Raw genomic sequence first — 15,559 nt, 5'->3', positions numbered from 1 at the left:
CGATACGTGTTGTGCCACGTCACACAGGGGCTTTATGGGGCGTTATATCACTAGAGCCCGTAGTCATAAAGCCCCTACCCATCAATATCTAATTATTAATTTTCGTTTTTATTAATTAATTATAAAAACACTAACTAATTTTTTATTAGTCCAAACTTTGAAACCTCCCCAATACCCGGCGCTATATATATCACGCCTCCCCCATTTTTTTCTCATAAAGCCCTTCGTAATGGTGTTTGGGGCTTTATAGGGGCTTTATGCGGGTGCATAGCGCCCCACTACAGATTGTCTAAGTGAATTCATAAAGATTACAAAATGCGTCTGAAGGTGTAATTATTTGTAAGATTAAGACATTGGTAAGAAAAAAAAGCCCCGTTAGACCCAGACTTATTTTAGCATTTACCCGACTATCTCACCCACATATTTTGCCGCATGCGTATGATATGAGCCTCTTGGAGGCTAAAAAAACGAAAGATCTCCAAAATCTATTCAAGTTATACGAAACCTTAGATCAAAAGGTCTCAAAATTCTTGAAAACCAACATCAAACAATTAGTGATGACTTCACACATCACTTTTATCCTAATTTATAAGCATTTCAATCTTCTTTTCACAAACCCGGAATTGGAAACTGGGTTGTTAACGCCTCGACTCTCTTTTTCAGATCTGAAACTTTATCCGTAAAGCTGAAATCCGATGACGCTACATACTTCATGAAATCTTGGAGCTTTGACCCAGAGACAGCTTGCTTGATCTCACGAGTGAGCTGCACCCCTTCATGAATCAATTCAGCGATATAAATGAATTCCTTTTCTGTGAATCCACGAGTTGTCATAGCTGGCGAGCCGATACGTATGCCACCTGGAACAAGTGCGCTTTTGTCCCCTGCGACATTCAAACCATGACAGCGTGAGTATAAGGACTACATGTGACTGGTTCGACTCGTCTGCTGGTTAACAAGTTGATTTGGGTATGTTTGTCTCAAACAGGTCGAAAGACGTACAAACGAAGTTGTACCTGGTACGGAGTTCTTGTTCAAGGTTATAGAAGCCAGATCAAGAATTTTCTCAACCCTAGCACCATCAAGACCCTGCATTGAAGAAAGACAAAAAGATATTTGAGAAAAACCGAAATGGTGAGCGGGTCACTAGGTCAATCAATCATGGTCCACTAATGGTCCGTGATACCAAAGTTGAGCAATAAATATATTGTAATAACAAAATAAACAATTGAGTAAAATGCCATTTTCGTCCCTGAGGTTTGGCCAGTTTTACGACTTTCATCCAAAGGTTTGTTTTTCTGCATCTGAATCCAAAAGGTTTGAAATCTTGCCATTTTCATCCAGCTCGCTAACTCCATCAATTTCGTTAATTCAAGGGTATTTCCGTCTTTTTTTGTTAACTTAAAGGGCAATTCGATCTTTTTCACTTTATGTAAAAAGACTAAATACCCCTGAAAAAAAACTGAATTGCCTTTTAAGTTAACAGAAAAGACAGAAATACCCCCGACTTAACGGAGAAAAATGAATGGAGTTAACGAGCCACGTAAAAATGGCAAGATTTTAAACATTTTGGATCCAAATGTGGAAAAACAAACATTTGGGCAAAAGTCGCAAAACTGATCAAACCTCAGGGACGAAAATGGCATTTTACTCTAAACAATTTGTTAAAATGTTGGTACAGGATTACAAAAAGAGAAAGGCCAAAAGAAAACCAAGGGTAAAAATGAAAAATATACTACTTGAGATGTTTTTAAAGTACAAAAAAAACTTACCAATGGCCTGAGATCCACGAGAACCAAATGGTTATCACTCCCTCCAGAAACCAACGTGAACCCTAGCTCTAACAACCGTTTAGCAAGAGCTCGACAATTTGAAACAACCTGCAAGAATGGTTAGAATACTATGTCAATCCAGTAAAAAGTCAAAAAGGTTTGCATCTTGTGATGCTAACAGAGTAACAGAATGAGTTGCAAAAACCTGGTTCTGGTAAGCTTTAAATTCTGGAGACTGAGCATGCTTCAAGCAGACTGCAAGTCCTCCTATCGTATGGTTATGCGGACCACCCTGTTTAAGTTAACAATTTATATTAATTAGATCATGCTGATAAGGTTAACAAAATTAATAAAAAGGTAATCTAGAACTTACTTGTAAGCCTGGAAAAACGGCATTATTGATGGCGGATTCTAATTCGACTCCCAAAACAGGATCTTTCTTGAAGAATATCATGCCACCTCTAGGTCCTCTGAGAGACTGTAGATAAAAGAAGTCAGATTGTAAAGTTTGTTCTAAGAGTGAGATAGTAATATGCTGATGTGGCTAAAAGAACGGGTTTGGTAGCATGTTAAATGGGTTGCGTCAAAAACGAATAATTTTTGCTCGATCAAAATAGGTTGGGTTGGGCCACCACACAAACACTTCTTGTCATCCGCTTTATAATTCCATATATAAATTAAGGGTTAGGATCTTGTGAGCATCACTAGGGTAATTGAGAACTGTGAGAACACTTATGGACCACACATTTTTCCTAAGCAAAAACGCAAAAAAGGGGAACTTTTTTTTCGGAAAAATCGCAGCTTTTTCTTTGAGGTTTTTTTGGGATGTATACACGTGTATATTGCCAATCTTTAACTATACATATATCATATGTATATACGTGTGTATAATTAAAAACTGACAATATACACATATGTATATATATAAAAAAGGCTCTTAAAAAAGTGTGATTAGAAGTAAAAAATATAATAATAATAATAATAATAATAATAATAATAATAATAATAATAATAATAATAATAAAATTTGGCTTAGAGAAAATGTTCAAGTCCCAATCGAATATCAAACGAACATAAATATGTATGGCTAACTCTCACAATATTATTAGATCAAGAAAACTACACAAAAATTTGATTCTTACAATCCAGAATACCCAATACATGGTATTTATAAGCTAACCTGACACGTTAGACTTATACTAGGATTGCTCGTATAATTATCATATAAACATCCAAACCTAACTTGTTTAGGATGTTAGATAATTATCTAATCAATTAACTAGGACATGATATTTATAACTAATTATTAAAACATTATCACATTTCATAATCTATAATTATCCACTCCTAAAAACCCTCCTTGAGCCTTGCACGCCAAGTCGGTTTTATTAACTCGAAATTCCCAACAAATGTGTGGTCAAGAATCGTTCTCATGGTTCTAAATTAGCATGTGTTCCTCACTTTCTCTTAGGATCCTTACCCTATAAAATAATGTGTTAAGTATGATCACAAAAAACATATTTTTACGATAATACTCTTAACTTCTATCAATTAGGTTTTGTGCACTTGAATTCATTTTTACAACAATATTCTTAACTCGTTTTTATTTAAATCTTCTATTTTTAACCCATTTGACCCATTGGAGAGAAAACATAAAAGATAAATTGGTTGAAACTGCCACATCTGCTTTTGCATGATGTAACATTTAATCACGCTTGACAAAAAGAGAGAGAAACGTTATTCTTCCCAGTAGCATTCATAACTAAAACTACAATTTTTATCAACTAAAAAATAACAATATAATATTACCTTGTGTGTTGTGGTTGTCACAATATCGCAGTATTCAAAAGGATTGCCAACCACAGAAGCGGCCACAAGCCCACTAATATGGGCCATATCCATCATCAGAAAAGCACCAACAGCATCAGCAATCTGTCACGATCACGTCTTGTTAGCAGTTAAATAATAAGCATAGAAAGAATGCTAAAAAGTTCATTTTAGGAAGTTGTCGAGTTGAAAAGTACACCTTTCTCATACGAGGATAGTCGAAATCACGTGGATAAGCACTAGCACCGGCTATTATAAGTTTTGGTCGAAATAATGTAGCAGTTTTCTCAAGCATGTCATAATCAACTAGGCCTATAGAGACATAAACAGTAAACATTTATGTCACACACTTTCACATTGTATATATTATAATATAATATCTTTCACCCTTTATGTATTTAAAGTTTAAACCATAGTTGTTAATGGCGAATAGCAACAAATAGCGATCAGGTACCTATATGCTACACGCGAAAAACAGCGGGCACTATTTTATAAATAGCTGCAATACACTAGAAAAAAAAATCAAAAAATTTATATGTATATAATATATTATATCAAAATACCCTGGTATATCTGCTATTTTACATGTATATATAGCAAAAACCTAAAATCCAGCTATATTTAATCGCTATTTATATTTAAAAAAAAAACTAAAATCCCGCTATCTATGGCTACATACCCTGTAGCGACCTTCGACCTATACCCTACGCTATTCGCTATAGCGACAGCTATTGACAACTATGATTTAAACAAAGATTAACAAAAAAGAACCTGTAGATTCATCAAGACGATAAGGCATAGATTCAAAATAGATAGATGTTCCCGAAACCCTTCGTTTGGGAGTCATGAATCCATGAGACAAGTGTCCTCCGTGAGGCAAGTCAAGTCCCTGTATTATAAAATCATACAAATGAAATACATAAAAATAATTTAATCTAACATACACAATTTGAATTGCCGAACTCACCATTATACGGTCATGTGGATTAAGAATGGCTGTATAAACCTCAAAGTTAGCAGGTGAACCAGATAACGGTTGAACATTTACACCCCACTTATTTTCATCCAAGTGAAATGCTGCCAATGCCCTCTTTTGACAAAGTGTTTCCAGTTCATCAATATGCTCATTTCCACCATAATATCTGCAAAAGTACAGCAAATCAATAACCACGGTAAATCAATAAAACTATAAGGAGCAATCTCACCTTTTTCCGGGAAGTCCTTCTGAATATTTATTAGTAAGACACGAACCAACCGCCTCCATGACAGCTCGGGACGTGAAGTTCTCAGATGCAATAAGCTCTAAGCTTCTAAACTGGCGTTGCTTCTCGTTGTATATTATTTCACTAACTTCAGGATCAACGTTACTCAATTCATGGTCTACAAAGCTGCTTCCATTACCTATAGAAGTAAAAAACATTTAAAAGTTAACAAATTATTATTTTTATGTAAATATCTAAAACAAGCTTATACTAAAAGATGTACAGATTTCTACGAAATATTACCTCCTTCAGGAATTGTGACGGGTACAGAAGGGGTTGATGGTCTTCCAGTAGCCAAGCTACCTACAACTTTAGACGATCCACATGGCTTAAACAATCCAAAATTCACCCGACGAATAAAGCCACCGACACCGTGTCCTTTTGGTAGGAAACTGGACTCTTTAACCCATACAGGCTGTTGAAGTGAACCCATGATAGCTCCACTGTAGGTATGCATACTGTACATGAATCCATAACAAATCACCACACAAGTAAAACAGAGTTACAATCCAAAGAACTATTATAAAGTACTAATTATAAATATTACAAGTTTACAGCCCTTTTACTCTTATTAACAACCAGATTCAGAAGCTTTAACTGCAAACCCTAATAAGCCTAATCCAAATTTACTTTCATAATTAAGTCCCAAATTGACAGCGTTAGTAATACGCAAACTCAATACAAACAATCAAAACCTAAAATAGAATACAAAAACCAAAATCTCAGAATGTCTTTACAAAGAACGGAGTAAATAAAGCAAGATTTTTTAGGAGGATTTACAGCTAACAATGTGAAACAAACCAGAAGGTCATGGCTACCTTCAAACTAGTTCAGAAAAGCATGATAGTGACACGTATATGTATATATGCATGTATGTATGTACCAATATATGAATACCTGTGTGTGTGTGTGGAAGCAAACTTAAATCCGATAAAGCGATTGAAATTTGAGCGGAAACAGAGGCGGCGAGCCGAAGGGTGAAGAGGGTTCGCAGGAGACCAAGTTGATAAATATCGGACCGTTTATTTTACGCTCGGCTCGCTGGTCTATAAAAAAAACTCACCAAAATAAATTTTATTTACAAGGTTAAGAGTAAAATGAAAAGTCAGATTTTTATATTTTTGCATTCGCTAAGTTCTAAAACAATATAAACGTGTTTAATTTGAACCACCCGTATTACTCAAACATACAACTAGTCGAGCAAGGCAACCCGTTTAACCGTTTTATGCCAATCAAAGCATGAACGAGTTCAAGCATCGACGGATAAGACCATAATTCCCACCAGTGGCGGAGCTTGACCAAAAGTTTCGAGGAGGCGTAAAGTGATGGTACCCAAATTTTTTTTCCTATCGTTATGTTTCGAGTCGGGTCGGGTTGGCTATTCGATTCAAATCGGGTCAAATAATAATAGTTCCAAATAAAACAAAGTGTATATTTACCAAACTACCCATCATTTATATACAAAGTTTATAAATATTTAGGATAAAAATCGGGGGTCGATCCTATATAATTTTAAAATTTTCAGACGAAAAATCAGAACTTGTACGCTTCTAACCGAAATATTGGGGTGGGCGGGTGCACCCCCGGGCACCCACAATACTCCGCCTCTGATTCCCACAAACCCCACCAATGTTACCATCGTCACCTGGTTTGTTCTTTTCTTCCGCACAAATGTCAAATCTGTACCCAAAACCCAACCGACTAAATCCAAACGTAAACACCGAAAAAAGCAAGGGAATGAAGCACTCACTCCAAAGATCGTCGAGAGGTGGAAACCCGTGGAGGAGTTTGCGTTTTCACAAGCATGGCTTGATAATTTCGAAGATCCCATTATCATTTATCGGTAATATTTTTTTTCTCGAATATGGTTACTTGTATTTTAAACGTATAATATATTTTTGTCAACTATAATTACCTTTATTTTTAAAGGTATAATATTTTATCTCGACTAAAATTACTTTTTTTGAATAGGTGCTAACCAAGAGGCAACCGTGTTTGGAGGAATATTCGTGAACTAATATTTCGCCTCTATGAGCCGCAGTAAATACCATACTCCCATCTCCTGATCCATTTTCCGGCAAATGAACAGCAATGCAAGCTAACATCAGCAATTTCAACAATATTTTCAACCGGCGTCTTACGAACAATCGCAATAGAGCAAGCAGTTCAAGCGATGATGGTGTCATATCGGAGACCCATAAACAGTTGAAAGTCATGTACGGCGTCGGTTTACCATGCTAGATTCTTGTGAGCTACTTCGATAATCACCAAAGTGGTATCTTGTACCGCGGTTAAGATCGGTCGAGCGTCAAAACAGTCCAAGACAACGTTTGGTACACCAGAACTAAATTCTTCTCAAGGCGTGTCGGATGCTCGTTCACATAGAAACCTAAAGGACAACACCGACGACTTTGATTTCGAAGAACAGGCGGAGTTACCACAGCCGCCTGGTAGAGATAATTTTTTCAATTGTAGTAGATTTTTTTATTTAGAATTTGGTTTGTAATTTATTTTTATGTATTTTCAATTTAAGTTGTAAGTATTTTCAGAAAGGGGTGGCGGCGCAGCTTGTTGCCCGTCTACCTTCTGTTTTGATGTAAGTTGGCAAGTTTTAAATTTGAAAGAACGGTTAAAAAAAATATGGAAAATTCATCCTTTAAAAAAAATTAATGTGTACTTAATTTAAGTATTTTCCTTTTTTATAGGATTTTGTTGTTTTTAGATTAAAAAAAGGAAAAAAAAATTAAAAAAAAAAACAACTATTGTGAAATGCTTGAAGATGGGTTTAAAACCACACCATGTAGTTAAAAAGTTGGCTAGTTAAAGCCCCACTGTCTACGACCGTACGTGACAATGACACGTACTTTAACTAGCATGGGGGCTCCAAACCACACCACTCAACCTAACAAACTAGTGTTTGTTCCCGCCTAATGTGAGGCGTCTGCATATTTCGTTTTGGAAAACCTTTCAAAATATACCAAACATATTTTCACATCTATCATTCAAGGCTAGTGTAGACTCGTTTGAAGCATGTTCAAAGATAACTACATCTACATACAGGGTAGCTATTTTCAGTTCAAGATTAGGGAGTATTTAACATCATTTTCTATTTGTCAGTCTTTACAAAATGCAACATTTACAATTGGAGCTTAATGTTTACGTCTTGATAGTGTAATTCTAAAAGAGAGAAAGTGTGGTTTACATCTTGATCTTCATCTTGTTCTCGTTGATTCAACACACAAATTGAGAGATCCCGCATATCATTCGTGATTCGAACGGATGTCGGGAACCTCGGGGACTAACATAAGTAAACGGGTATTTAAATTCTTTTATACATGTTATCTAGTTTTATTTACTTGTAAAGTTTTCCCATCTAACTAAACAACACTTACCCTTTTAAAATTATGAAAAGAAAAAAAAAAAAAAAACAACTTATGATAAACTTAAAAAAAGGGCACACCGAGACTATTTATACTTGGACCACAGATCAAAAAAACAAAAGTGGGATTTCAATACAAGCAAACAAGTTTCCTTTATTCAACTTATTATACATGAGTTTCTAACCTAATTGAAAATAAATGAATTTGGTATGACGTATTGAACTATTGATTATTGATTATATATTTATATATAAAAAAAAATAACTATTAAAGTTGCTGTCCTACAACGTTTTCCTCTTGGTTATATATTACATAGAAAAACATTTCAAAACAAGCACGATTTAGTTGTATATATTTTCTCAAGTACAAGCATTTAGACAAGTTTACGAACTTTAATTCACCAAAATCAGATTGGTTTACTTTTTTTATAAAATAAGAAAGTAAATTATGCTTGTTTTTTATGGTATTAACCCTTTTCCAAAACACAATAAGCACAAAATTAATACTAAATATAAACGGTGGAGTTTTAAACTAAAACAAATACTCAAAACAAGACCCACAACATAAAATCCAAAACCTTAACCAAGCAAAAACAAACCTAAAACACAATTCCATGTTCCACCCGAAAAGCCACAGAAGCACAAGTTTAAAGTCTTCTAACTCTCAAAAGAAAGTGTTTGATCTAAAGGTAGTTCATCATAGTTCTAACAAAAAAAAAAAACACAAAAAATTACCTAAAACCGACGCCAAAAGGTGAACCTATAAAACCCGTAACATTCTGTGAATCAAACTGCAGTTGATCAACCAAGTGAGACGAGACTTCATGAAAATCAAAACCAATCCCGTCGACCACCAACTCATCAGGCTCGTAACCGACCCAGGAACCTGGAAAAGACGATGACAAGGCATTCAAGCTCGTCGCGAATTCATGATTTTGAGGGTCAAAACCCGAGCTTTCTTGGGTATTAATCTGATTATCAGAGGAAGATGATGAGATACTTGTTATGTAATCTTTTAAAAGATAGGAATGGTATTTAGTTTTTATATAACCATTGGATGAAATCTTAAACTGATTTCTTTTGGTTGCATTCCAATGGTTTTTTATGCTATTTTCACATCTTCCAGGCATGTTTCTTGCAATATCTGCCCATTTATTTCCAAATTGTTTGTGTAATGAAATGAGTAACTTGTCATCTTCCTCGGACCATCCATATTTCTGCAAAATAAAAAAAAAAGGTAACCGTATAATAATAATATAGATATATGTATAAATGAGAAGGTGTAGTTTATTTGTAAACAGGTAAAGGTGGAAAATGGATGGGTCGGAAGGGTTGGGTAAGGGGTCAAACCGTATATCACCTTTATTGTCCCCTTTTTACTGACCATTATAAATAACTAAATTACTTTATAGAGTAAAATGTCATTTTCGTTACTGAGGTTTGGCCAACTTTGCGACTTTTGTCCAAAGGTTTGTTTTTTCGCATCTGGATCCGAAAGGTTTAAAATCTTGCCATTTTCGGCCGACCCGTTAACTCCATCCATTTTTCTCCGTTGAGTCAGGGGTATTTCTGTCTTTTTTTGTTAACTTAAAGGGCGATTCAGTCCTTTCACTTTATGTAAAAAGACAGAATACCCCTGAAAAAGACCGAATTGCCGTTAAAGTTAACAAAAAAGATAGAAATAACAGAGAAAAATGGATGGAGTTCATGAGCCAAATGAAAATGGCAAGATTTCAAACCTTTGGACGAAAATCGCAAAATTGGCCAAACCTCAGGGATGAATATGACATTTTACTCTACTTTATATGATTATGAATACTATACTGTTATATTGTGATTATTATTAATCAAGATTTAAAACATTTGGAGGCAGTACCACGATGTTTGGACTCAAACAGTTATGCCATCTATCTCTGCATTGCTTCGCGATCCTCAAAGGGAGCTTTTCAGCAATGTGGGCCCAGTTTTTTTCTCCGTGTTGCTCCACCAACTGCACCAGCAACCTGAAATATAGATCATTAGAAACATAAATCTGGATTAAGGGTGTGTTTGGATGTACGTTTCCAAAGTGGCTATGTAATACTGAGTGATCAGGATAAGATAGTGTTTGGACTTTGGATGTGCTTTCGTTGTTTAAGATTGTGGTAATGAGTTGTTTGACTCATCGAATATTTGACAAATTTTGATAATTTGAGATGCTAACATATTAACCAATAACCGATTACGTGACCCTAAATTATCACACAAGTACAAAAGAATTCGTTTATCCAAACTTTAAAAAAAAACTTAATTATTGTGGTTTCATATCATAATAAGCCGTTTCAAAACGCACATCCAAACACCCCAAAGAATTAAAAGAAAAAAATTTATCCGAAAAAAATGAATCCTAAAGTCTAAACATCAAGAAATTAAACCTGTCTTCGTATTTACTCCATCGGTGTCTGACGCTAACTTTTTCCCGCTGGCGTTTGTCGACTTTGCCTTTGGATTCCACATTCTTCTTATTCTTCCGACCCGTTGTTTTTTTGTTATTTTCCGGCACTAACACAGGCTGAGTAATTTCTGGTTGACGCATTGGAGGTTCCAACAAATCACTTCGGGATGCAGAAATTTGATATGTATCATATGATTGAGTAGGCCCCACGAGAAAAGAATTTGGTGAAGCTTCTTGACTGACAAATTGCTCAAAATTAGGAAAGCTAGAACACAGTTGATGTGATGGAGATTCCATAAAAGCACAAGTAGGCGTTATTGATTCAGATGAATAGTCATTGAGACTGAAGTTACCAAAGAAATGCATGTTTGATGACATCACAACCGGAGAGGTTAGGCAGGAGGATAGTGAAATGGGATAACTCTGGCGGCTACGTTTGTAATGTGAGGGATTATTATGCAGATTGATTTGTGGCCGTTGATGTACAACATAATCCGATGGTGACGATGGGAATGAAGAAAGTTAACAAATGTGTTTTTTTTTCCTTATTTGTATGATTGAGTAGGATATCAATGAATGCAATGACGAGGATGTCGGAAATTATGCCATGCAGATAGATGCCATTATAAAAAAAGGATGAAACATGTTTTCCATGTTGATTTCTATATAAAACTTTTAACTATATAGAATTTTAGATATATTCTAAACAACTCAAGCATGCAGCACATACTATTGTGATAACTGAATGATTAACATTAATGATTAAGTAGAATACATATTGAACCAATTGGTAATGACAACGCATATGAATTAAGTGAAAAAAAAAAAAACTTAAGGGACGGCATCTGAATGTCGAATCATTAACATTGTTTGAAAAGCGAGATGAACAAAATTGTTTAAGAGCATGTCAAATACACACACTAAGGGCAAAAATGGAAAGTACACGCATTTAAACACATTCATTTAGGGGCTGTTTGGCAACTTCTGAATAGTTAAGTGCTGAACCAGTAAGAGATCTGAATCACTAAGTGCTAAACCAGTAAGAGGTTGAACCATTAAGAGCCAGTATAGCGCTTAACCGTTCAAAGGCAAATGTCTGACCAATTCAGATTAGAGGTCCTAACTAGGGGTGCAAACGAACCGAGCCCGAGCTCGACCAGGCTCGAGCTTGAGCTCGATTAACTTATAAGAGCTCGGGCTCGAGCTCGGCTCGATTCGAGCTTCGTTTTCAAAGCTTGAGCTCGGCTCGTTTGTATTTTCTCAAGCTCGAGCTCGGCTCGGGCTCGGCTCGTTTATTAGCTATTAAGTAGTATATTAAATAAAAATAATATAAATAATAGACTTTTTAGGCTCGCGAGCTCGATAAGTGAAGCTCGGGCTCGGGCTCGTTTACTAAATAAGCTTATTTTTAGGTTCGAGGTCGGCTTGTAAACAAGTTTAAATAAGCTCGGCTCGTTTACACTAAGGCTCGATAAGGCTCGACGAGCCTAACGAGCTTCACATGCGAGGCTCGAGCTCGGGCTCGACAAACAAACGAGCTTTTGTTTTGAGGCTCAAGCTCGGCTCGGGCTCGATAAGGCTCGGCTCGTTTCGAGATTTTTCTCGAGCCGATCTCGAGTAGCTCGCGAGCCGCTCGGCTCGTTTGCACCCCTAGTCTTAACCATTCAGATTTCAATATAATGCTTAACCATTCAGAGGCAAATGTCTGAATCATTCAGACATCTACTCGCGAAACAAACAGTCTGAACCATTAAGTGCTGAAGCATTAAGAGGTCTGAACCATTAAGAGCCTTATAAAGAGGTAAACAAACAGCCCCTTAGCTCCATTTTCTTACAGACCAGAAGGTTCAACATTCAAGATTAACATTCAGATACCGACTCTTAATTTCTAGACTTATTTAAATGGAGTTTAGCTTTTAGCTTCAGCACATAAAGGGACATGAAAGGATACCTATAGCGTTGAATAACACTCGTGTTATATGAAAGAGGATATATCACTCACCATCATAAGTCATAGCAAAGCGATTTGGATATTGCATGAAACCAGACATTTCACCCTTCATATCAATAGCTACCACAGGAGCCTGCATCTAACAATACGAATGTTGATAAGAATGTGCATTAGTCCATACTAAATAAATAAACCAATCAAATATTACAAAAGAATTAAACTTGCAAGCATGATATAATAGGAATCACATAAAGGCTAAGGATCAATACGCCCCAACTGCTGAAATCAATAACCAGTAAATAAAACAAAAAAGGGGGCATTTAAGCAAACACCTGGAGTGCATAACATCATCCTTGTTAAATTACTACATAATGCCTGGAGATACAAAGTCACATGGCTCAAAGTGCTCTGATAATAACTGCTGCTGTGAGAACCCTAAAAGTACAGAGATTGAGGAATTGAAGAAGAGGAAACGGGAGCAATAAAATTCCCACTTGCTCATGTTGATTATTTTGACGATTGGAGTGTATAATCGCTAAAACTAACCCATTTTTTTATCATTTTCATGATCAAAACCGCGCGATGAAGGATATCAACATCAAGAGTTAAATCTTCTTATAATTTTCTGCCAATTGCAACCTTATATTTGTTTTTGAGTTAAATGTCATTTTAGTCCATGTGGTTTGAGTTATTTTGCCAGTTTAGTTCAAATGTTTTATTTTTCGTCTATGTGTTCAAAAAGGTTTCATCGTTGCCATTTTAGTCCACTCGGTTAACTTCATCCATTTTTTCTGTTAACGAGAAGGGCAAGTCGGTCATTTTATATGTAATTCTGTGAACTACAAGGGCAATTCGGCCATATAAATGACCGAATTGCCTTTCTCGTTAACATAATTAATGGATAAAGTTAACCCAGTGGACTAAAATGGCAACGGTGAAACCTTTTTGGACCTACATACGAAAAATGAAACCTTTGGACTAAACTGACAAAATGGCTTAAACTACATGGACTAAAATGGCATTTAACTCTTTGTTTTAAAAACGTTTATATATTGTAAGCAAAACTAGTTTTTTTTATTTGTTTTTCTTAACCATACGAGAGATTCTATGATTTATAGAAAAAAGGGCAGCAAGGCGGTAAAACCCAACAAGTACAAGAAAACGAAACAGAAAAAAGAAACAAACAAAACAACAAATCAAGTTATTACATTTCGCACACTAAAGTCAGTCCATATCTCCCAAACTAGATCTTTATACTTCGACCGCGCTTTAATACATAAGTAAGAATTCATTTCGATATCTTCCACCATTCTATTTGTCGAAATCCACCTACCATTGAATTCCAAATTATATCTCGCCTTCCAAACTTGCCAATAAATAACCAACAAGATTGTCGATACCGTCTTCTTCCACTCACTCGACCCATTTAGACCTCGAGCCGCCCCCAACATACTGAAACATGAATCCGCAGCTTGATCACTCGGAATTTTAAGCCATACGAGTAAGCAAAACCAGTTAGCATGAGTCAAGTCGACCGGTACACTACTTTGGATTTGGATAAATATTAAGAGAAAATGAATTTTGCATTAACTTTGGACTTTGGACTTTGGATTTGGATAAATATTAAGAGAAAATGAGTTTTGCATTAACTTTGGACAATACATTAGTATTTATATGAGTTATATAGATAATTATTTATGGTTATGTGTTTTACATTGTGAGGTTTTAAGACCACTCGTAGTGGGATAGTATTTGGGCGTGAATTGCCTCAAAAACGCCTCAAAACTCCCGCGCACCGCCCCCAGGGGCGTTTTTCTTCAAAAATTGGGTTAGGGCGTGCAAAATTAAACGATTGATGAAGATTTTGTAGGCCAATCAGAGGTATCCTTTTTTTTTTGTTTGGCCAATACTTTTTTATGGTTTTTTATTTAATTTTTTACACCTCTTTTAACATAATGCCCCACAATGCCCACATCCCCACTACACTCATTTTCAAAAAACGCCCCATAATACCCATTGCTGACTGGACCGCCACATGACGGATAATGCCTAAGGGTCTTCCTTTACCACTACACATGGTCTAATAAGCGAGTTAAACTATGTTTTAAGTTAGAGTTCAGATGAATGTGATATCAATGCTCGAAGTTAAGTTGTTGAATTGAATATATCTAAACTTTGATGACTTAGTAGAAATTTTTATATTTGTCATAAAATGGTTGTTTTGCTTTGACTCTTTCAATAATAATCATTATGAAGGTTTAATTATATCTTGTAATTTTCTTTGGAATCGTAAATTTCAAAATGAATATTTATTTGACTCATAAAATTGATATAATTGTTTTTAAATAATAATACACATAAATTGAAGTTTTGGTTTTGAGTTTAAAAACAACCTTATAAAATTTTTGGAGACAAGGAAAAAAATGAACAGAATAGAGTTGAGAAAAATTAGATGCTAGAGAAATTAATTTGTTAAAAAAGTTTCATATAATTTAAAGAGGAGTGTTAAACATGATCCTCAACCTTTTGGTTTGTTGAATGTTGCAGTCAATAAGCACAATTGAAGATTCAACACGGCAAAAACTCGAATCAAGGATACTACAATAACACGTATTAAAGTACCTATTGTTGACACGACTTGATCCGAATCAAATTTGATATATTAAATTGTATTTTATACTTATTTGTTGTTCGGCCTCAGAACGTGCCAACCCACGTTTGTTGGGGAGGCTGTTTCGGTTTTTGAAAAAGGCCTTCGGAGAGCTATCGAGAATATTGTGGTTTGCGGGGGTCCGTTTTTCGGGGATCTTCAATGGAGGCTTGCATCGCTTCCGACCCCGTTTTGGGGGTTTGGGTTTATGTTCGGCTGAGGATGTATCTAGGTATGCTTTCATGGCCTCGAGGGTGCAATCTTGGAGTTTGCAGGACCACATT

The 15,559-nt window shown here is 35.7% G+C and overlaps 2 protein-coding genes across 6 annotated transcripts; both read right to left on the bottom strand.

Moving 5' to 3' along the window:
* Positions 1–439: 439 nt before the first annotated feature.
* LOC110920625 (serine hydroxymethyltransferase 3, chloroplastic) lies at positions 440–5,933 on the bottom strand. Of its 2 annotated transcripts, none has more exons than XM_022164798.2 (12): positions 5,759–5,933; positions 5,105–5,319; positions 4,805–5,000; positions 4,567–4,741; positions 4,371–4,488; positions 3,799–3,911; positions 3,582–3,704; positions 2,146–2,250; positions 1,978–2,064; positions 1,773–1,880; positions 1,017–1,089; positions 440–884 (listed from the first exon to the last, which is right to left on the bottom strand). In XM_022164798.2, the coding sequence occupies exons 2-12, from the start codon at positions 5,316–5,318 to the stop codon at positions 610–612; spliced, it is 1,587 nt and encodes a 528-aa protein (XP_022020490.1). In that variant the 5' UTR covers position 5,319; positions 5,759–5,933; the 3' UTR covers positions 440–609. The 2 variants fall into 2 exon arrangements, with proteins under 2 accessions (XP_022020490.1, XP_035842958.1); XM_035987065.1 differs by having other exon boundaries at positions 5,105–5,323; positions 5,761–5,899.
* Positions 5,934–8,834: 2,901 nt separating this feature from the next.
* Positions 8,835–13,241, bottom strand: LOC110923070 (transcription factor MYB98). 4 transcript variants are annotated; one of them, XM_022167251.2, is made up of 5 exons: positions 12,958–13,241; positions 12,677–12,764; positions 10,655–10,912; positions 10,117–10,243; positions 8,835–9,457 (listed from the first exon to the last, which is right to left on the bottom strand). In XM_022167251.2, the coding sequence occupies exons 3-5, from the start codon at positions 10,813–10,815 to the stop codon at positions 8,972–8,974; spliced, it is 774 nt and encodes a 257-aa protein (XP_022022943.1). In that variant the 5' UTR covers positions 10,816–10,912; positions 12,677–12,764; positions 12,958–13,241; the 3' UTR covers positions 8,835–8,971. The 4 variants fall into 4 exon arrangements, with proteins under 4 accessions (XP_022022943.1, XP_022022942.1, XP_022022944.1 ...); XM_022167250.2 differs by having other exon boundaries at positions 12,677–12,966; XM_022167252.2 differs by lacking the exons at positions 12,677–12,764; positions 12,958–13,241 and adding an exon at positions 11,028–11,432.
* Between the last annotated feature and the right edge of the window lie 2,318 nt (positions 13,242–15,559).

This window comes from Helianthus annuus, chromosome 17 (assembly GCF_002127325.2).
Source record: "Helianthus annuus cultivar XRQ/B chromosome 17, HanXRQr2.0-SUNRISE, whole genome shotgun sequence".
Taxonomy (NCBI): domain Eukaryota; kingdom Viridiplantae; phylum Streptophyta; class Magnoliopsida; order Asterales; family Asteraceae; genus Helianthus; species Helianthus annuus.
The sequence above is the reverse complement of the archived record's forward strand: the minus strand, read 5'-3'. Positions and strand labels throughout refer to the sequence as shown.